This window comes from Pipistrellus hanaki (genome assembly GCF_964339955.1).
Source record: "Pipistrellus hanaki genome assembly, chromosome: 15".
In the NCBI taxonomy this organism is placed as follows: domain Eukaryota; kingdom Metazoa; phylum Chordata; class Mammalia; order Chiroptera; family Vespertilionidae; genus Pipistrellus; species Pipistrellus hanaki.
Genome location: NC_140517.1, coordinates 30,966,983 through 30,990,414, shown reverse-complemented (window position 1 = coordinate 30,990,414; position 23,432 = coordinate 30,966,983). Strand labels below are relative to the sequence as shown.

The 23,432-nt window shown below is 42.5% G+C and overlaps 1 protein-coding gene, 1 long non-coding RNA gene and 1 pseudogene across 8 annotated transcripts in view; 2 read left to right on the top strand and 1 right to left on the bottom strand.

Annotated features, from left to right (window-relative positions):
- ZNF565 (zinc finger protein 565) overlaps positions 1-23,167 on the top strand; it is a 65,257-nt gene extending 42,090 nt beyond the window's left edge. For all 5 annotated transcript variants that reach the window (XM_084905211.1, XM_084905215.1, XM_084905214.1 and 2 more), the window contains 3 exons: positions 5,181-5,307; positions 6,746-6,841; positions 16,067-23,167. In XM_084905211.1, coding sequence (XP_084761337.1) covers positions 5,181-5,307; positions 6,746-6,841; positions 16,067-17,337 — 1,494 coding nt within the window. In that variant the 3' untranslated portion in view covers positions 17,338-23,167. The remainder of the gene's footprint in view (positions 1-5,180; positions 5,308-6,745; positions 6,842-16,066) is intronic.
- Positions 1-23,432, bottom strand: part of LOC311633058 — a 67,851-nt gene that overhangs the window by 12,753 nt on the left and 31,666 nt on the right. Inside the window, exon 3 of one of the 2 annotated variants that reach the window (XR_014796893.1) lies at positions 9,074-9,114. The exons of the other annotated variant lie outside the window; for it this stretch is intronic. This is a non-coding gene — a long non-coding RNA (uncharacterized lncRNA). The remainder of the gene's footprint in view (positions 1-9,073; positions 9,115-23,432) is intronic. 2 annotated transcript variants of the gene reach the window in all.
- LOC311633779 (heterogeneous nuclear ribonucleoprotein A3-like) lies at positions 2,278-3,811 on the top strand (annotated as a pseudogene). Its single transcript has 2 exons — positions 2,278-3,079; positions 3,130-3,811. The product of its transcript is annotated as a heterogeneous nuclear ribonucleoprotein A3-like (transcript).

Genomic DNA, 23,432 nt, shown 5'->3' with positions numbered 1-23,432 from the left:
CCTGACCAGGGCCCAGGTCTGGGAGGAGCCTGCAATCAAGATACGTGCTCTTGACCAGAATCAAACCCAGGACCTTTCAGTCTGCAGTCCATTGAGCCAAACTGGCTAGGGCCCCTTATCCTTGGATAACCTGTCTTCCCTTCATATTATATGAACATTTGTCTTTATCCTGAAACTTCTCTGTGTTAGTTGAGTTCTATTCAGTAATCTATTTCCAATTCTTCCATTCCAGGAAATGAGTAATGGTGCCTCATGTCCCTTAGTGGCTCTCTCTAATAGTGTTCACATGTGTGCACAGTACTTCTACCAGAGCACCAATGGAGCAAAAATATATTCTCTTGAGAGCCTCTCTTATTTTTTAATTTTTTTTAAATCCTCACCCAAGGATATTTCCCTTTGATTTTTAGAGTCAGTGGAAGAGAGTAATTTTAATGTAAAAAAAAACACATCAATTGGTTGCCTCCTGCATGCACCCTAATCAGAGCCTGAGTCAGGGAGGAGCCTGCCACCGAGGTACGAGCCTTGACTGGAATCAAAACCTGGACTCTTTGGTCCGCAGCCCTAAGTTCTATCCACTGAGCCAAACCGGCTAGGCAGAGCCTCTCTCATTAACACCTCTAGAGGCCAGCTGCACGATATTCGTACAAGAGTAGGCTTCCTTCCCCTGGCTTCACTCCCTTTTGCCCACCTGGGAGCCAGCAAGTCCTCGCTTCTGTCCAGAGTACTGTGCCTGTAGCTCCCTCCACCACCTCCTCCCCCTCATAGCAGGCATCCAGCTCCTCTTGGCTGCTCTGTGCCTGCATATGCAAATTAACCCACCATCTTTGTTGGGTTGATTTGCATACTCATTTTGATTGGCTATGGGCATAGCAGAGGTACAGTCAATTTACATGTTTGTCTATTATTAGGTAAGATGTTGAAAGCGGCCAAAGATCAGATAGCTTTGATCTTTTTAAAAAATATATATTTTATTGATTTTTTACAGAGAGGAAGAGAGAGGGATAGAGAGTTAGAAACATCAATGAGAGAGAAACATTGATCAGCTGCCTCTTGCACACCCCCTACTGGGGATGTGCCCGCAGCCAAGGTACATGCCCTTGACCTGAATCGAACCCGGGACCTTTCAGTCCACAGGCCCACTATTTATCCACTGAGCCAAAACAGTTTTGGCTGCTTTGATCTTTTTTTTATTAAACTGGGTAATTTCCTTTTTTTTTTTCTATTTTTAAATGTCATCCCCTCTTTAAAAGTCATAAAATATTCACACTATCAAAACTTTATTTTTGCAAAGTGATTTATGAGAGATGAATAACTTTAGAATGGTCCATTTTGAGGTTGAACAATATGCATTGGTTATGGGCTACATTTATGTGACTAAGAGATACTCTCTGTCAGTTTTTAAATATATATATATATATATATATTATTGTTTTCAGAAAGGAAGGAAAAAGGAGAGAGAGAGAGAGAGAGAGAGAGAGAGAGAGAGAGAGAGAAACATCAATGATGAGAATCATTGATTGGCTGCCTCCTGCACACACACACACCCTCCCCCGCTCCTCCCTGCTATAGCCTTATTTGCTTCTAGGAATCCAGCCCACAACCCCAGCATATACCCTGACCCAGAATTGAACCAGACTTCCTGGTTTATAGGTGGATGCTCAACTGTTGAGCATGGCTCCATCAGCTTTCTTATTTCAGGAACAAGGAAAAGTAGACAGTGAAAGATGATAACTATTCACAGTATATAATTAACTTGAATATTTCACAAATCTCATTTAAGCTAAATGCCCTCAAAATAATGGAATGGTTATATCTTATAAGACATAAAGTATAATATTATGTAGCAGATAAAATCCCTATGTTTACTATAAAATTTGCCATAACCAAAATTTTTTTATGATGTTTGGCAAAAAGAAGCAGTGGGAACACTGCTGTCATTTTCAACAGTATATTCTTTGTTGTATGGGACTGTCCTGGGTCCATAGCCCAGATAATTCAGGACACATCATTCCTGATGCCAGCCAGCACTAATGTCAGTAGCATACTGCTCCCCTCCCAGCCCAATCCCCCTCATTATGACAACTAGACTGCCCTCTGCATGGTCCCAAGTGCATTCTGAAGAGGAAAATAAAATCTATGTTGAGATCCAAAGGCTATGACTCTGAGTCTTCAGGATAGATTTAAAACTTCTCTAAATGCTATATTTTAGAATAGAGATTTATAAGACATTTTTTATCTCAAGGAAGAAAAATGGTAAAAAAAAAAAAAAAAAAATGCTTTTTTAAAGACTTTATTATTTGCTAGGCCCATGTTTGCTGTGTGTTTTGTATATGTTATTTTGTTGATTTATAAGATCCCATTTAGCTAGATTTTGCTCATTCATAAACCTTGTGGACAATAGAAGAGAGTCTGGCTATATGAAGGAGATCTTTTTTATTTGTAGTCACCAGAATATTCAAAAGCATGTAAGCCTTTAGTCATATAAATTTGCTTCTTGTACTCCCTTCATGGCATAGGCATTCATCCCTAGCTTGCTTAATCTCCTCCTTCCTACAACACCCTTTTTATCTTAAAGACATTTACCTGGATGGATAAGATTGTTAAAACCTGAACCTACCTATCAATTTTAACCTTACTAAAATTGGGACAACTAGCTCTCAGTCCCATGTTGAACTCAAGTTGGAAGAGGCAAGTCCGGTCTCAAAATGGAGGACCATGATCCTAAGGAACCAGAACAGTTGAGAAAACTGTTTATTGGTAGTCTGAGCTTTGAAACTACAGATGACAGTTTAAGAGAACATTTTGAGAAATGGGGCACAGATTGTGTGGTGATGAGAGACCCCCAAACAAAACCTTCCCGGGGCTTTGGTTTTGTGACTTACTCTTGTGTTGAAGAGGTGAATGCAGCAATGTGTGCTCCATCAACACACAAGGTTGATGGACGTGTAGTGGAACCAAAGAGAGCTGTTTCTAGAGAGGATTCTGTAAAACCTGGTGACCATCTAACAGTGAAGAAAATTTTTGTTGGTGGTATTAAAGAAGATACAGAAGAATACAATTTGAGAGACTACTTTGAAAAGTATGGTCTACGGCCATACCACCCTGAACGCGCCCGATCTCGTCTGAAAAGTATGGCAAGATTGAAACCATAGAAGTTATGGAAGACAGGCAGAGTGGGGAAAAAAGAGGACTTGCTTTTGTAACTTTTGATGATCATGATACAGTTGATAAAATTATTGTTCAGAAATACCACACTTAATGGGCATAATTGTGAAGTGATAAAAGCCCTTTCCAAACAAGAAATACAGTCTGCTGGATCACAAAGAGGAGGCTATGTTGGTGGAGGTGGCAGCAGAGGTAGTTATGGAGGAGGTGATGGTGGATATAATGGATTTGGAGGTGATGGTGGCAACTATGGCAGTGGTCCTGGTTATAGTAGTAGAGGAGGCTATGGTGGTGGTGGTAGACCAGGATATGGAAACCAAGGTGGTGGATATGGTGGTGGTGGTGGAGGATACGATGGTTATAATGAAGGGGAAAATTTTGGTGGTAACTATGGTGGAGGCAGAAACTATAATGATTTTGGAAATTACAGTGGATAACAGCAATCAAATTATGGACCCATGAAGTTTTGGTGGAAGAAGCTCAGGCAGCCCCTATGGTGGTGGTTATGGATCTGGTGGTGGAAGTGGTGGATGTGGTAGCAGAAGGTTCTAAAAACTCAGCAGAAAAGGGCTACAGTTCTTAGCAGGAGAGAGAGCGAGGAGTTGTTAGGAAAGATGCAGGTTACTTTGTCAGGAAAGCTGCAGGTTACTTTTTACAGTTCCTCCATTTGGGACGACTGCATTAGAGGAACTGTAAAAATCTGCCATAGGAGGAACGATGATCCATAGTCAGAAAAGTTACTGCAGCTTAAACAGGAAATCCTTCTTGTTCAGGGCTGTTATAGCCACAGTTTGCAAAAAGTGCAGCTATTGATTAATGCAAATGTATTGTCAATTAGATGTACATTCCTGAGGTCTTTTATCTGTTGTAGCAGTGTCTTTTTCTTTTCATTCCATCAGGTATATTGCCCTGTAAATTGTGGTAGTGGTACCAGGAATAAAAAATTAAGTAAATAAATAAAATTGGGACAACTAGCCATAATGTGCCTCCTATCGGGACACTACAGGAAGTATACAGTACCACCTCTAAGATATTCATGTCCCCTCAAAAAAATACATCAATTAGGCCTCCAGATCTAACAACATTCCACAGAAAATATATATGTAAGTAGAACATTATGAAGGTGCAGTTGGTTAAATCCAAAATGTGGGAAATTCTACTGATCAGATATTTCTTTAATAAATAGTGACCTGGCTGGTTTGGCTCAATGGATAGAGCATTAGCCTGCAGGCTGAAGGGTCCCAGGTTTGATTCCAGTCAAAGCCATGTACCTCGGTTGCACCTTGGTTGTAGGCTCAATCCCTGGATCCCTGACCCTCATTGGGGCTCAGGTGAGAGGCAACCAATCAATGTGTCTCTCTCACTTCAATGTTTCTCTCTGTCTTCCTCCCTGCCTTCCACTCTTCTAAAAATCAATGGAAAAATATCCTCAGGTGAGCATTAACAATAAATAAACAAACAAACAAACAATAAAGATTTTAAAGGTCTTTGGGACCTGTAAAACATTTGGGAAACTTTAGGAAACCTATACATAAACACAATCTGTGGATCCTGTTTGAATCCTGATTTGAGTAAACCAACAGTAAAATACTTTTGAGAAAAGTTGGGACAATTTGAAACTTGATCTAATTATTAGAAAATTATTGTTGCCCTTATCAGTTTGGCTCAGTAATGTGGGCCTGAAGACCGAAGAAAATTATTATTAATGTTACTAATGTTATTCTGGTTATGCTTTAAAAAAAAAAAAAAAAAACTAGTCTGTTAGATACTAAAGTATTTGTGGGTGAAATACTATGGTGTTAGGTATGTGGAATTTGCCTTAAAATACTCCAGGGGTAGAAAATGAAAGGGAAAAGATGAAACAAGATTTGCAAACTCTTGTTAATTGTTTTAAAAGAAGGATGGATTTATGGGATCATTACACTATTCTCTATAATTTTGTGTAATTTTGAAAATGTTTGTAATAAATTTAAAAATTAAAAAGTCCTTTCATTTACTAGTAATACATGTTTCAGGGATTGGTGACATTCAGGGATGTGGAAATAGAGTTCTCTCAGGAAGAATGGAAGTATCTGGAACCTGCCCAGAGGGACTTGTACAGGGATGTGACTTTGGAGAACTTTGGTAACTTGGTCTCACTAGGTAAGGGTATCCTGTATAATAAAAACCTAATATGCTAAGTTCCAATCAACCAGTTGGCCATTAAACCAATCAAAGTGTAATATGTTAATGATATGCTAAGATCGCTCAACTGCTTGCTATGACGTGCACTGACCACTAGAGGACAGACAGTTGACCAGTTGCTTTGGTAATGTGCACTGACAACCAGGTTAGCTTTCTGCTGTGGTCTGGCCAGTTGGGACTGGGTGAGATGGGCCGAAAATACCTTGGATCTCTTTCACGGTCCCTCCCCAGCTGGCCAACCTCCTGTGTTTCTCCCCTGCCCCGATCATGCACTGGTGGGGTCCTTTGGCCTGGCCTGCACCCTCTCACAATCCAGGACCTCTCAGGGGATGTCGGAGGGCCAATTTCAGCTTGATCCCACAGTGAGAGTGCCACTCAGCCAGAAGGCGAAGAATTGTTAGGGAATTGAGAAATTTTAGGAAACCTATAAGTAAACAATCTGTGGGTCCTGTTTGAATCCTGATTTGAGTAAACCAACAGTAAATTATTTTTGAGAAAGTTGGGGCAATTTGAAACTTGATCTGGCAAGCATAGTGGCAGTGGCAGGAGCTTCTCCTGCCTCCGCAGAAGCGCCAAGGATGTATGTCTGATGGCTTAGACCTGCTTGGGAATCAGTCGGACATCCCCCAAGGGCTCCCAGACCTCGAGAGAGTGCAGGCCAGGCTGAGAGAGCCCCCTCCCCCAGTGCATAAATTTGATGTGCCGGGCCTATAGTTGTGTAATAAATGTACAGGCAGACCGAAACAAGGCTCCCAGGGACTGCAACAGTGGGAGGCTGTTACCACCTCTGGCCAGAAGGGGTAAAGGGAGGAAACACTGCCACTGGAAGATTGTGAGAGCTAAAATCATGGAAAAGGGCCTGGCTAGCAGCAACTAAAGCTACTTCCAGAACTCTTGGGTCAAAGGAGGGAGGGAGAGATATAAGAAATACCCTGAAGTCTGTCTCCTCCTGCCTGCTTATCTCCTGCTGATGCTTTCCATTTGCTAAACCCAGTAAAAAATGGCCACTATAATTCAGTCCTTTATAGGTAAGCTGTCTAGAGCACAGAGCATGGTCAGAAACAGTAAGGAATAGATTGGAGAGGGGACAGAAATTAAGTACCATAATTATCAATTCCAAATACTTCAACTAGCCTTCTGGAATTTCTAGTTTCTTTGGGATGAATATCTAGAGACACAGATTTCTAGCTGAATTTCTGCTCTGTGTTCCCAAAGGAATTGTTTTGTGCTTTGTGGAAGTGGAATTGGGTAATTCCATTGGCACTTCCATCTTCACGTTCTTTGGACAACCTTCATACCTTCCTTTATGTAATTGCCTCTCTTTCTTGATGACCAAGAGACTAGGTTTGAATTTTAAAACAGAATGATCACTCCCCATTTCTCTTCCTATAAACAGGACTTTCCATTTCTAAGCCTGATATCATCTCCTTATTGGAGCAAGGGAAAGAACCCTGGATAATGGCAAATGATATAACAGGACCATGGTGCCCAGGTGAGCAAGGGTTAATCCAGTGGGGAAGGTTATATATATATAACCATATATATATATATTTTATATATATATATATATATATATATATATATATATATATATATAGGATATATATATATATATATATATATATATATATATATATATATATATATAAAAGCCCAGTGACCGGAATGGTGGAATGACCAGAACAACCAGAACGACTGGTGGCTATTATGGGTAAAGGGAGGAAACACTGCCACTGGAAGATTGTGAGAGCTAAAATATGGAAAAAGGCCTGGCTAGCAGCAACTAAAGCTACTTCCAGAACTCTTGGGTCAAAGGAGGGAAGTAGAGAGATAAGAAATACTCTGAAGTCTGTCTCCTTCTGCCTGCTGATCTCCTGCTGATGCTTTCCATCTTCCAAACCCAGTGATTAGTCCCCAGCCCCCCGGGCAGCACATCCCCTGATGGGCCCCCAATACCTTGATCAGGGGCAAGGCTGGCCGCCAGCCAACCATCCGCGGCCCCTTCTTACAACTGGCCCTACCGCTGATCAGCCCCCAACACCTCGATCGGGGGTGGGGCCAACTGACCAACTGCCTGCAGCCTCTCCCCCCCCCCCCCAGGCCCGCCCTGATGGGCCACCATGCATGAATTTGTGCACAAGGCCTCTAGTCTACTCTAATAAAAGAGAAACTTTCAAATTGACTATCACTCTGCTATACCCACCACCAATCAGAGCAAGTATGCAAATTAACCCAACTAAGATGGTGGCTGCCACAAAGCTGGAGCCAACCGGAGGCTTGGGTTGCCCCCAGTGATGGAGGAAGGCAAGCTTCCCACTCGCCCTGGCCAGCTCTGGCGTCTGCTCAAGGCTACAAAGTTTCAAATATAGAATATAAATAAATCCCAGATACCTGCTTCCAGCTAGTCCTGGCCTATGCTTGGGTCACCAGGGGGCATGGCCAGCCTGCAAACCACCACAGGCCCCTCACCCAGGCTGCCCCACTCCCCAAGGGAACCCCCACCCTGATCCAGGATACCCTTCAGGGCAAACCAGCCAGCCCCCACCTGTGCACTAGGCCTCTATCCTATCTAATAGAGTAATATGCAAATTGAATGTCACTCCAACACACAAGATGGCTTCCCCCATGTGGACACAAGATGGCCACCACAAGATGGCCAGCAAGGGAGGGCAGTTGTGGGCAATCAGACCATCGGGGGAGGGCAGATGGGGGCAATCAAGCATGCAGGGGAGGGCAGATAGGGGTGACCAGGCCATCAGAGGAGGAAAGTTGGGGGCAACTGGGCCTGCAGGGCAAGGCAGTTGTTGGGGGGACCCAGGCCTGTAAGGGAGAGCAGTTGGGGGAGGGGAGGACCAGGCTGGCAGGGGAGCAGTTAGGCATCAATAGCAGTTAGGGGAGGACCAGGCCTGCAGGGGAGGGCAGTTGGAAGTGACCCAGGCAAGCTGGGGAGGGCAGTTGGGGGTGACCCAGGCATGTAGGGGAGTAAAGTTGGGGGTGACCCAGGCTTGTAGGGGAGTAAAGTTGGGGAGACTAGGCCTACAGGGGATGACCAGTAGGGGAGGGGAATTAGAGGCAACAAGGCCTGCAGGGGATTGAAATTGGTGGGGACCAGGCCTTCAGGGGACGGTAGTTAGGGGGAAACCAGATCTGCAGGAGAGAGAAGTTGGAGGGGACCAGTACTGCAGGGGAGGGCAGTTGTGGGGGATCAGGCCTGCAGGGGAGGGGATTTAGTGGGGACCAGGCCTGCAGGGGAATGAAGTTGGTGGGACCAGACATGTAGGGGAGGGTAGTTGGGGGGAACCCAAGGCCTGCAGAGGAGGGCAGTAGGGGGACCAGGCCAGCTGGGCAGGGGAGTAGGGGAGGATCAGGCCTGCAGGGGAGGACAGTTATGGGTGACCATGCTGGCAAGAGAGGGCAGTTAGGGGCAACCAGGCCTGCAGGGGAGGACAGTTAGAAGCAATCAGGCTGGGAGGGAGCAGTTAGGTATCAATCAGGCTAGCAGGGGAGTGGTTAGGGGGTGATCAGGCTGGCAGGCAAAAGCGGTTAGGGGCAATCAGGCAGGAAGGCAGGTGAGCAGTTGGGAGCCAGCAATCCTGGATTGTGAGAGGGATGTCCGACTGCCTGTTTAGATCCTATCCTGGTTGGGCCTAAACAGGCAGTCAAACATCCCTTGAGGGGTCCCAGATTGGAGAGGGTGCAGGCTGGGGTGAGGGACACAACTTACCTAACCTCCGTGCACAAATTTTGTGCATTGGGCCTCTAGTCCTATAAAATAAAAAGGGAATATGCAAATTGACCATCACGTTGCCACAAAGATGGCAGTGTCTACAGCGAAGGCAGGGGGTTGGTTTAGGTAACTACACAAGATGGCTGCATCCACAGCAGATGTGGGTGGGGTTTCCATAACACAAGATGACTACACCCACAGTGGAGGCAGGGTTTCTGTAACACAAGATGGCTGTAAGCAGAGGCCAAGTTCCTATAATGAGCCTTAATGAGCAATCAGCAGAGATCTGAGGCTGTGCCCCCACCACCTCTATGGGGCTTGACAGGGGACCTTAGGCTGCTCCCTGCACCCTGGTACTAGGCTGGGGAACCACAGGTCATGCCCCCCAACCAGCAGGGCTTGACAGGGGACCTGAGGTTGTGCCCCCCTCCTGGCATCAGGACAGAGAACCTGAGGCTGCACCTTCTCACCGCCCCCCCCCCCCCCCCCCCCGCCACAAGGCTTGACAACGGTGGAACCAGCCAGGACTGAATCTCACCCAATGGGGGGACTGGTTGGGTCTGGGTCTTGCAAGATTTTGAAGCACATGTGGGTGGGTAGGTGGGTGGGACTAGACTCTGGGTCCCGTGGTGCACCTCAGCCTCTGACAGGAGGAAGATTTTCATGAACATTTTACTAATTTTCTTTCGTCTCTGACACTTCTATTATAGAGAAAGGGAAATAGCAATATTAAAATATTTCCTCCAATTAATCCTCTTTTAATGTGTACAAATTTCATGCACCACGCCACTAGTCTATATATAAAAGCCTAAGTGACTGTGACAACCAGCTGGTAGCTATGACCTGCACTAATCACTAGGGGGTAGACGCTCAATGCAGGAACTGCCCCCTGGTGGTCAGTGTGCTCCCACTCCCAACCTCCCATGGCTGGCCAATCTCCCATGGTCCCTCCTCCCCAGCCAGCCTCACTCATGTATGAATTCATGCACCAGGCCTCTAGTTGGAAATAATAGACCAGAGGATGAGTTATCAAATAGTAATTTGATATCTTGTCAGGAAATTCCCCTCAAAGCTCTACCAAACACTGAGGAAAATAAAACCAGAGATATGAAGAACAAAGGCCTTGTCAGTATCAGTTCCCAAGGGAACTTTGTCCTTACCCCCATTAATCTTTTTTCAGAGGTATCGTTGCCAAATACGTTCTCCCATACAGTGGGCCTTTGTTTGTTTTGTTGATGGTTTCTTTAGCTGTGCAGAAGCTTTTTATTTTGATGTAGTCCCATTTATTTATTTTCTCCTTAGCTTCCTTTGCTCTAGACGATGTATCCATAAACATATTGCTATGAGAGATGTCTAAGATTTTGCTGCCTATGGTTTCTGCTAGAATTTTTATGGTTTCACAACTTACATTTAAATCTTTTATCCACTTTTAGTTTATTCTTGTGTATGGTATAAGTTGATGGTCCTTTTTCTTTCTTTCTTTTTTTTTTTTTTTTTTTGCACATGTATCTGTCTAAGCTTGCCTGTGCCTCAGGCCAGCTCTAGGTGACTGGGCAGCCGACATCTGAGGCTTGCCTGTGTCTTGGGCTAGCCCTGGGCAGCTGGGGGCCTGAGGGTGTGTGCCTGCTGTCTCCTGGCTGGGCTGAAAGACTGTGGGACTCCAGCAGCAGACGCAAGGAGTGGCCAGACCGGGCACCTGACACTCGCCCATCTACACAAAACTGAAAAGACTGGGGGACTCTGGTGGAGCTGAGGGGACTGGGCACCGCCATCTTTGTGGCAGCGTAATGGTCAATTTGCATAGCCCTCATTATTAGATAGAACTAGAGGCTGGGTGCACAAAATTCATGCATGGGGGTTCCTCAGTCCAGCCTGCACCCTCTCCAATCTGGGACCCCTCACAATTCAGGACTGCTGGCTCCAAATTGCTCACCTGCCTGCCTTCCTGATTACACCTAACAGCTTCTGCCTGCCAGCCTGATAACCCCCTAAACCACTCCCCTTCCAGCCTGATTGATGCCTAAATGTTCCCCTGCCAGCCTGATTTCCCCTAACTGACATCCCCTGCAGGCCTGGTCACCCCTAACTGCCCTTCCCTGCAGGCCTGGTCCCTCCCAACTACTCTCCCCTGCAGGCCTGGGTCCTCCCCAACTGTCCTTCCCTGCAGGACCAGTTGCCCCCAATTTCCCTCCTCTGCCAGCCTGGTCACCCCTAACTGCTCTCTGCAGGCTTGATTGCCCCCAACTGCCTTCCCTTTCAGGCCTATTCCCTCCCAACTACTCTTCCCTGCTGGCCTGATCAGGTGGTTTTTTCCCTTCCTAATATTCCAAGTCATTGATTTATTCTCGGTATCCTCTATTCTACCCCGTTTCCCCAAAAATAAGACAGTGTCATATTAATTTTTGCTCCCAACGATGCGCTAGGTCTTATTTTCAGGGGATGTCTTATTTTTCCATGAAGAAAATACAGTACACATTTATTGTTAAATGAAAATAAAGGAAATTTATTACCTGTATACGGTATGGTAGTACGGTAGTTGTCAACACAAACCAGACAAACTGTGAATCCTACAGTATCAAGAATTTACACATTTATTCAATGACAATCATGTCATAATCTTCTGGAACATCATCATAACAATCCAATTCCTGAATTTCCTGGTGAATTTCTTGTGACTCCAATTCTTTCAGAATCAGTGGACCAAATCTCTCATGTTTAGCCTAGGGGAGCCTTATTTTTGGGGGGGATGCCTTATATTTCACTCAGAAGGAAACCTGAAAGTAGGTCTTATTTTCAGAGGATGTCTTATTTTCGGGAAAACATGGTACTATTGAATCTCTGTAAATTATTCTTTATTTCATTAGTGTATGCTTAATTTCTGACTGATCCTTTTTCATGTCCTTGACATTCTCAGTAAGATCCTTTAAGTTCCTTGAAACTCTCATTAAGACGTTTGAACATCCTTATAACCATGGTTTTGAACTCTGTTTCTATTAATTCATTTGCTTCCATTTCATTTCTTTTTCTGGAGATTTCTTCTGTCCTTTCACTTGTGACATGTTTCTTTATCTCCATATTTTGGCTGTTTCCCTGTGTTTGTTTCCATGTATTAAATATAGCTGCTATGTTTCCTGAAATTGATAGAGTGGCCTTGTGTAGTAGATGTCCTGTAGGACCCAGAGACTCAGCTTTCCCAGTTACTTGAATGGGGAACTCTGCGTATGCTCTTGTGTGGGTTGTGTGCCCAGTCTTGTAGTTGAGCCTTGATTGCTGTTTCTATCACTGAGAGGAATTGACCTCCAGGCCAATTGGCTGTGGGGACCAGCTGCAACTACAGTAGAATAGCTGCTGTTGTGGGTTGAAGGTTCAGTCCCCAGCCCCAGATTGGGCACATGCAGGAGGCAACCAGTCAAAATGTCTCTCTCGCATTGATGTTTCCCTTTCTCTCTCTCCCCTCTATTCTATACTCCCTTCCTACATTTTCTCTTAAAAAAAAAAAATCAATGGAAAATATATCCTGATGAAGATTAACAAAAGAAGAATAAGTTCAGGTGAAATCTCATTGAAAATTAAAGCAAGTTTTATTCAAGTAGAAATAAAGATCCCTAGCTGGTTTGGCTCAGTGGATAGAGCACTGGCTTGCAGACTAAAGGGTCCCATGTTTGACTAGTCAAGACTACATGCCTGGGTTGTGGGCGCAGTTTCCAGTATCGGGCATGCAGGAGACAGCCAATTAGTGATTCTCATCATTGATGTTTCTATTTCTCTCCCCCTCTCTTTTCCTCTCTGAAATAAATATACTGTATATATATTAGCCTTTTATTATATATATCAAGTGGCCAGATTATTATGATCTCTGAGGGAGGCGTGGGTTTCCCAGGCAATGGAGGAAGCCAAGATTTCTGCCTGCCCTTGCCGGCCTAGGCCTCCACTCAAGGATACAAAGTTTCAATTATAAAAGGTAAACAAATCCAAACAGAAATGGTGGCAGCCACAGAGCTGGAAAGAGCGGGAGGCTAGGGTTGTCCCTGGCAATGGAAGAAGCAAAGCTTTCTGCACATCCTGGCCGGCCCAGGCCTCTACTCCAGGCTACAAAGTTTCAATTATATAAGATACATAAATTCCAACAGAAATGGCTGCCAGCCATGGAGCAAGCAAGAGGCTTAGCTCCACTCCAGGCTACAAAGTTTCAATTGTAGAAGATAAATAAATTCCAGATACCAGGGCCTCTGTTTAGGTCACCAGGGGTCGTGGCTGGCCTGCAAACCACCACAGGCCCCTCACTCGGGCCACCCCAAGCCCCAAGGGAACCCCCACACTGATGCAGGAACCCTTCAGGGCAAACCAGCTGCCGCCCTCCCCCCCTCCCCATGCACCAGGCCTCTATCCTATCTAATAAAAGAGTAATATGCAGATTGACCATCACTCCAACACACAATATGGCTGCTCCCATGTGATCAAAGATCCTGCCCTCATGTGGACACAAGATGGCCACAACAAGATGGCCAGCAGGGGAGGGCAGTTGGGAGGAACCAGGCCTGAAAGGGAGGGCAGTTGGAGGCAATCAACCCTACAGGGGAGGGCAGTTAGGGGTGACCAGGCCGGCAGAGGAGGGAAGTTGGGGACAAACAGGCTGGCAGAGGAGCAGTTAGACATCAATCAGGCTGGCATGGGAATGGTTAGGGCAGGGGTCTTCAAACTACGGCCCTCGGGCCACATGCGGCCCGCAGAGGAGTCTGATCCTGCCCGCCAGGTTTTTTGGGCAGTGAGCGCAGCCGAGGTGTTACAGTAGGAATTAGTAGTTCATATAGTCCGGCCCTCCAACTCTCTGAGGGACCGTGATCTGGCCCCCACTTTAAAAAGTTTGAGGACCCCTGGGTTAGGGGGTGATCAGGTTGGCAGGCAGAAGCAGTTATGGGCAATCAGGAAGGCAGGCAGGCAAGCAGTTGGGAGCCAGCAGTCCTGATTGTGAGAGGGATGTCTGACTGCCCATTTAGCCCCAATCTCACGATGATCAGGTCTAAACGGGCAGTCAGATATCCCTCAAGCGGTCCCAGATTGGAGAGGGTGCAGGCTGGGCTTAGGTACATCTCTCCTCCCAGTGCAAAAATTTTGTGCACTGGGCCTCTAGTTCTATATAATAAAAGGCTAATATGCAAATTGCCCCCTTGATCAGGAGTTTTACCAGCAGGCAGGCCAGCCAACTGCCCATGTTCCCTCCCCCTGGCCAGGCTGGCCAGACCCCAACCATGCACGAAATTCATTCATCGGGCCTCATACACACACACACACACACACAGACACACACACACACTGCCCTTTAAATTCTGGCCTCATGCATCGGGCCTCATACACACACACACACACACACACACACACACACACACACACTGCCCTTTAAACATTGATCCTTTAAATTCTCAAATTCTCACTAAGTTCCTTGAAACTCTCATTAAGACCTTTGAACATCCTTATAACCATGGTTTTGAACTCTGTTTCTATTAATTCATTTGCTTCCATTTCATTTCTTTTTCTGGAGATTTCTTTTGTCCTTTCACTTGTGACACACACACACACACACACACACACACTGAGTGGCCCAATTATTATGCATTCAGAGATCATAATAATCCTGCCATTCAGTGTATATGTAAAAGAGATAGATAGATATAGATAAAGATATAGATACAGATACAGATACAGATACAGATACAGATACAGATATAGATATAGATATAGATATAGATATAGATATAGATATAGATATAGATATAGATTTTTTTAAGAGGCTAGGATGTGGATAACTGGAGATAGGATCAGGGTGGTGCTGCCTGCTGCTCCCCTTGTTGCAAGTCTCACAGGGCACCACCATGAAAGAAGCAAAAGTACACAACTGAATGTACTGTGTTGAACTCGCAAGTGAGTTGCACAGTGGGTCAGTCAATTCTTTGTATTTTATATGTTTTCAAGGATAGGTTGTTTCTGAACTTTATGGTGCTAAATTCTGACCCAAATTCTGGTTGTGAGGGGCCTTGTCCCTAATATGGTTAATTTAGGAAGTGTCATGTTGTTCATTCCCCTCAGCCTACCTTCTACTTGTGGTGTCAGTTTTCATTATAATAATGGCATAATGAGCTTTGGGGTCTTTCTCTGGTCAGTTTTTCCTCAATCTCAGATTTAAGTGGTTTTAGCCAGTCCTTGCTATTGCTGACTTCTGTACCAGTGTAGGACTTTCCTGCCATAAACTATTTTTCATGATCATGTGTGGAGGCTGGGGATCTGATGAGAGGATCTAATACTATGGTCCTGTGATGTCCACTCCTACTTCCTCATTCCACTTAGGGAGTTTCCCTAATTTCTTTTTTTTTATATATATATATTTTATTGATTTTTTACAGAGAGGAAGGGAGAGGGATAGAGAATTAGAAATATCGATGAGAGAGAATCATCAATTAGCTGCCTCTTGCACCCCCCCTACTGGGGATGTGCCTGAAACCAAGGTACATACCCTTGCCCGGAATCGAACCTGGGACCCTTCAGTCCCCAGGCTGACGCTCTATCCACTGAGCCAAACTGGCTTCGGCCCTAATTTCTTTCTTTCTTTTTTTTTTTTTTTTAATAGATTTTTTATTGATTTTATACAGAGAGTAAGGGATAGAGATAGAGAGTTAGAAACATCGATGAGAGAGTCATCGATCATCTGCCTCTTGCACACCCCCTACTGGGGATATGCCTGCAACCAAGGTATATGCCCCTGACCGGAATCGAACCCGGGACCCTTCAGTCCCCAAGCCGATGCTCTATCCATTGAGCCAAACTGGTCCCGGCCTAATTTCTTTCTATCCTGACTCAATATAAGCTATTCACCTTTTATGGTTATTTCATTTATGTCTGTAGTCTACTGTGGAACATTTTTATTTCTTTTAGACCAGGAGAACAATTTATATTCATATATATATTTATTTATTTTATTATTTTTTTTTTTTCCAGACCTGGAGTCCAGATGTGAGAAATTTCCACAAAAAGATATTTTTGAAGTAGAGACATTCAATTGGGAGCTAATGAAAAGCCTTAAATGCTGTAGTTTTGAGAGCTCTAGTTTTAGAAAAGACTGGGAATACAAACACCAATTTGAAATACAACAAGTAAACCAGGAATGCTATTTCAAGCAAGTAAAAATCACATATGAAAACATACCCATTTTTGAACATCATGTATCCCTCACTGACGATCAGAGCAATGAGACTGGAAAGAAACTGATTGAATGTAATGAATGTGGGAAAGCATTTAGCCGTGGCTCACACCTTATTCAACATCAGAAAACTCATTCTGGTGAAAAGCCCTTTGAATGTAAGGAATGTGGAAAGGCCTTTAGTCGAGTCTCACACCTTGTTCAGCATCAAATAATTCATACAGGTGAGAAACCTTATGACTGTAAGGAATGTGGGAAGGCCTTTGGTCGTACCTCAGAACTTACTCTGCACCAGAGACTTCATACTGATGTCAAAACTTATGAATGTAAACAGTGTGGAAAGACCTTTAGACAGCATTCACAACTTATTCTGCATCAAAGAACCCATACAGGTGAGAAACCTTATGTATGTAAAGACTGTGGGAAGGCTTTTATTCGTGGCTCACAACTTACTGTTCACTGGAGAATTCATACAGGGGCTAGACCCTATCAGTGTAAAGAATGTGGAAAGGCCTTTAGACAGCATTCACAACTTACTGTACATCAGAGAATTCACACGGGGGAGAAACCCTATGTATGTAAGGAATGTGGAAAGGGTTTTATTCATAGCTCAGAAGTTACTCGACATCAAAGAATTCATTCTGGGGAGAAACCTTATGAATGTAAAGAATGTGGAAAGACCTTTAGACAGCATGCACAGCTTACTCGACATCAGAGAGTTCATACTGGTGACAGACCCTATAATTGTAAGGACTGTGGGAAGGCCTTTAGTCGTAGTTCATACCTTATTCAACATCAAAGAATTCATACTGGTGACAAACCCTACAAATGTAAGGAATGCGGGAAAGCCTTTATTCGTGTTTCACAATTGACTCATCATCAGCGAATCCATACTTGTGAGAAACCCTATCAATGTAGGGAATGTGGAATGGCCTTTATTCGTAGCTCACAACTTACTGAACATCAAAGAATTCATCCTGGTATCAAACCTTATGAATGTAGAGAATGTGGACAGGCCTTTATTCTTGGTGCACAGCTCATTGAACACTATAGAATCCATACTGGTTAGAAAGCTTTTAATATTAGGGATGCAGGAAAGCCTTTAATGGAGTTCACACCTGAGTTAATATTAGGTATTGCCTAATGTAGTGTAATATCAGAAAACCTTCATTTGTCACTTCCATTGTGGAACATCAGACAACTCATATAAGAAATAAAGTTAATAAACATGAGGATTCTTTTTGCCTGAAAATCACTGTTTACTATGTATCAGAGAACTTATGGTGAAAAAATATTAATGTGAATGTAAAGTCTTCTCTGACCACTCAAAATGTATCAACCTCCTGACAACTCCTAATAGAAAATAACCCTATTAAAATGTTTTGTGAATGTGCCTTTTGCCGTAGCATATACCTTACTTAGCATTATCCCATTTCTACCAGTTACTGATGGTATATCATTGGGCAAATTATGCAATCTCTCTGTTCCTCAGTTTACTTATTTTTAAGCAATAGTAATTATACCTACCTGATAGAGATTTTGTGAAGACTGACAGATATTTTTTAAAAAGCCTGTGTTGAATAAATATTAGTTATTAGTTAACAGTAACTGAACTGTCTAGCAGCAAGTGAAACTCAGGGGCAGCTTTCTCTAAAAGGTGCTTGCAGCGATTACCAAGGGACAATTAGACCCCGGGGCCTCATAAGGCAGGGCTGGTGGAAAGCCCGGAGACTCCGCCCCATCCAAGCTGAGCACAGAGGCTTTTGCAATTTTGCAAGTCTTGTCTCATAAGGCTGACTCCAGACAGAAGTTCTCCCGGTGTAAACAAAGCTGATCCTCACAGCCAATTGGCCTGGAAGTCAATTCCTCCCATTGGTATTAACAACAATCAAGACTTATCTACAACAAGGCTGTACACACAGTCCACAAAGGGTGTACCAAGAGTGTCCACCTCAGGTAACTGGGGAGGCCGACCCAGTGGACCATATAGGACACCTAGCACACAAAGCAACCCTACCAACTCAGGGAAGCAGCAAAAATGCAGAGACAAAGAAACAGATCACAAACAAAACAAATGGAGGCAAACAAACAACTGGATATAGAGTTTAAAACCACAGTTATAAAGTTTTTCACGAATTTCCTAGAAAAGACCAGTAAACTTAGTGAGACCCTTCAGGATATGAAAAAGGATCAACTAGAAGTTAAACATGTAGAGGGCCAAATGGGAAGACACTTGGACATTCTATAGATTGTTGCTGACTGGGCCCGGGATATGGGCAGAATTATGTCAGTTGCACTTCTGCCCTGGGAGTGCGGAGATGTTCTTAGTTCCTGGCTTGTGTTTGTTTGTCCAGGAGGACGGAGTGGGTGGAACCTGGGCTCTCCCAGGCTCCTTGTTTTCCTGTTAAACCCCCTTGTTGGATTGGAGTATAAATAGATGTACTGCATGGCTCAGAAGGTCATCAGTCAGTCTCTCCAGCAGAGGAGGTCAGCGGCCCTCCGAGCTCCCAACTTAAAATCTATCTCTGTGTTTTCTCTCTTTATTTCTAATATTTCTCAATCCCTGGGCACCTCCACTTAGAACTGGTTCATTCATCTCTCTTTCCATGTGGGACATGGAAAAGGGAGATCCCCACCATCAGGCACCTGCATAAATATACACTGACTGGAGTAAAAAAATATTATACAGAGATCCAACAGCAGACTAGAGGATCCCAAGAATCAAGTCAAAAGATTTGAGATACAAAGAAGCAAAAAAACAAAACAAAACAAACAAACAAAAACGCTCAACCAGAAAAGCAAAAAAGAAAAAAGAATCCAAAAATTTGAAAATAGTGTAAGAAGCCTCTGGGACAACTTCAAGTGTACCAACATCAGAATTATGGGGCTGCCAGAAGAAGACAGAGAGCAAGATACTGAAAACCTATTTGAAGAAATAATGATTGAAAAGTTCCCCCACCTGGTGAAATAAATAGACTTACAAGTTCAGGAAGAGCACAAAACCCTGAACAAAAGGAATCCAAAGAGGACCACACCAAGACACATCCTAATTAAAATGCCAAGAGCAAAAGACAAAGAAAGAATATTTAAAGCAACAAGAGAAAAACAGTTACCTATAAGGGAACACCCATACAAGTGTCAGCTGATTTCTTCACAGAAACTATGCAGGCCAGACGGGAGTGGCAAGAAATATTCAGAGTGATGAATAACAAGAACCTACAGCCAAGACTACTCTACCCAGCAAAGCTATCATTTAGAATTGAAGGGCAGATAAAGAGCTTCTCAGATAAGAAAAAGCTAAAGGAGTCCATCAACACCAAACCAGTATTATATGAAATGTTGAAAGGTATTCTTTAAGAAAAGGAAGAAGAAGAAGAAGAAGAAGAAGAAGAAGAAGAAGAAGAAGAAGAAGAAGAAGAAGAAGAAGAAGAAGAAGAAGAAGAAGAAGAAGAAAAAGGTAAAAGTAAAAATTATGAACAACAAATACATGTCTATCAACAAGTGAATCTAAAAACCAAGTGAATAAAAAATCTGATGAACAGAATAAACTGGTGAATATAAATGGAATCGGAGACATAGAAAGGGAGTGGACTGACAATTCTCAGGGAGAAAGGGGTGTGGGGGTGCGGGAAGAAACTAAACAAAAATCATACACCTATGGATGAGGACAGTGCAGGGGAGGTAAGGGCAGAAGGTGGGAATCGGGTGGAGGGAAGCTATGGGGGGGGGATTATTGTAATAATCTGAAAGATAAAGATTTATTAAATTAAAAAAATTCATTAGTCCTAGGTGCCTATAGCTACCTGTTCATAAAAGCAAAGTCAATAGAGCATTGTCTCCCATCTTTTTCAGGGGGGAAAAAAATCAGAAAATTGGAAGGTAACACAAAAGTAGCCAAAAGCAAGTTGTGATTTAGAAATCTAAAACCACAAGTACTATATATCTTTATTTCAAGAAAAATAAAAACTAAAAAACAAACTGGAAATGAATGACAGTGAATTCTGTGTATCAAAACCAGATCATTGTAGCCAAAGCTGTACTTTTGTCAGAAGAAAGAATTGAAGGTAGTGGTTTTGTTCTCCTAATGTCGATCTTCAACACCTAGTCATTGCAGGTCACATACCAAGCACTCTGAATGAATGGATGGTCAACTCTACAAGTAAGGAGAAAATTAACACATAAACCCAAGTCAACAGTAAGAATTATTAGCCCTAGCCAGTTTGGCTCAGTGGATAGAGCATTGGGCTGCAAACTGAAAGGTCCCAGGTTCGATTCCGGTCAAGGGCACATGCCCGGGTTGTGGGCTTGATCCCCAGTGGGGGACTTGCAGGAGGCATCTGATCCATGATTCTCTCTCCTCATGGGTGTTTCTATCTCTCCCTCTTCCTTCCTCTCTGAAGTCAGCAAAAATAATAACAACAACAATAATAATAATAATATATGTATTTATAAAAGAATGAGTATTAAAAAGGAAAAAACATTTTAATAAAGTAGAAAACAGTAGACTTAAACTGGATGTAGTTTATTCAACAAGATATAAGGTGATTTACAAGTATGATCTAGAAAAAACACATTTACTATTATGAATGAGGAAGGGGTAGATATTTTGAAGTAGCTCCTATGCATTACTTTAATATATCTGAAATCTAGAGAGAATGTATTTTCTAAAATATCAAAATTGGTTCAAGAAGATGTAGAATACCTGGATAAATCAAAGATTATAAAAAGAGGTAAAAGTCATCAAGTCCCTAGCTGATTTGGCTTGGTGGATAGAGGATTGGCCTGCGGACTAAAGGGTACCAGGTTCCATGCTGGTCAAGGGCACATGTTCAGGTTGTGGGCTCTGTCCCCAGTGGGGAGTGAAGGGGGGTGGCATGCAGGAGGCAGCCAATCAATGATTCTCTCTCATCATTAGTGTTTCTATCTCTCCCCCTTACTTCCTCTCTGAAATCAATAAATATATATATATTTTGAAAGTCATCAAAGCTCTGTCTCTTCAGAGAAAGTAGTTTTCCTACAAAAACTTCAAGGAACCAATTATCCCTGAGAGAAGGGGTTATCTGCCAGTTCATTCTCAAGGCTAAATAAAATTATGATTTAAAAAATCTCAACAAGGATAGCTCCCAAAAAATAAATTGTAAGTAGTTATTATTTGTGAAGATAAATATAAGTAAAATTTATTCTAATGTAATCCAATCTATTAAAATTAAGATCACTTTAAGTGGAATATTTGGGATTTCACAAGTTCTGGGATAATTATATTGTTAGAACTCCGGTGTTATAACTTTAGGAGATGACAATGATGAAGAGAAGAGCCTTGGTCCAGTCCCATTGACCTTTGGGTCTGGACTTGTGAATCTGAGAAATCTCAAGAAATAGATCCTCAGCCCTTGTGGTAGCTAAGCAGAGTCTGGGCAGAGTAGCCTGTCTTGAAGCCCCAAATATCATCCATCTTCTCAGATACCCTGAGTGTTTCATAACAGCACCTGCATTTTCATGTGCCACTGCCTACAAATGATTAGAAAGCAATGTTCTGTATGTCCTTTTTCTTTAAGTGGTTTAACCTATGACATTAAAAAATGTCATTTGAATAGTTAATACACAAGCACAAGATAGCTTTATTTTTTAAAGTTATATAATTTGGTATACAAACAAAGTTTCCACACTATCTCTGCCCCCTCTTCACACTGTTAATTATTATTTAGCAATCACTGGTATCAAGGTCCTGTATATATTCCCTGAGTTTTGCATTACATAGTTATACATAATTTACTCTTTATTTTAAAAATTGACACAAATGGTAGCAAATCTCTATACATTACTATTTTTACTTACCCATACACCATGAAAATTGGACCATATCAATACATATATAGCTCCCTTATTTTTAACAGCTGCATAGTATTCCATCATGTGTATGTTTCATAATTTTATTTAAACCTTTTTTTATTATTTCTTGTTCCTTCAAACAATTCTATAATAAATATCCTTACACATAAATCTCTAGAAGTGGAAGTGAAAGATCAAAATGTATATACTTTAACTTTATTGTGAAAAATGTGAACATATATAAAAATACACAGAATGTTATAATGTAGGCCAATAATTATCAGCTCATGGCAAGTCTTGTTTTATCTGTAATCTCACTCTCCCACACCTCCATATTATTGAAGTAAATCCCAAATATAGTATTTCATCCATAAATATCTCATATTTATCTCTAAAATATATCACAACTAAGGCTTTTTAGTTCTTAAAATTGACAATACTGCTTTAAAGCCATTACATACAGTATATGATAGTGCTTTCTAATGATTTTATAAATGTCACTTTAAAAAAAAACACCAACAAATAATATTCACAAACTGCAGTTGATAGTCATGTCTCTTAAATCTCAGTCCTTCCCCCCACCCCCTCTCTCTCTCTCTTGCAATGTATTTTTTGAAGAAACAAGGTTGTTTGACTTGGAGACCTTCCAGAGCCTGCTTTTTGTTGGCTGCATCCTTGTTTAACATGCTCCTCTACCCTGGTGTTTCTCTTAATTGATAGTTGGGTATCTAGAAGCTTAATCAGATTGAGATTTAATTTTCTTCATTAGATCACTTATGGAGGTTAATATTAAGAGATAATATTTAGGTCGAAACCGGTTTGGCTCAATGGATAGAGCATCGGCTTGGGGACTGAAAGGTCCTGGGTTCAATTCCAGTCAAGGGCATGTACCTTGGTTGTGGGCATATCTCCAATAGGGGGTGTGCAAGAGACAGCTGATCATGACTCTCTCTCATTGATGTTTCTAACTCTCTATCTACCTTCCTCTCTGTACAAAGTCAATAAAATATATTTTAAAAAAAGAGAGAGATAATATTTAGGTATCTTCCTTTTTATGATTTAGCAGCCACTGATATTTCATTGATAAATCTATTAATTCATTAGGGATTACAAAATGATACCCTATTATTTATCCTTTGTTAGCTAGAATATTTTAATGAAGAAAAACTTCCCTTCAACTACCGCTTGGTTACCCATGTCACGGTAAAGAAAGGCAAGGTAAATGCTTCTTTCTTTCTTACTCTTTATTGGTTTTCAAATTAATGAGTTGGTTCCCAAGCATTATGCCATGTAACCAATGAGTTGAGAGGAGGGAGGTGAAATATATTTATTAGT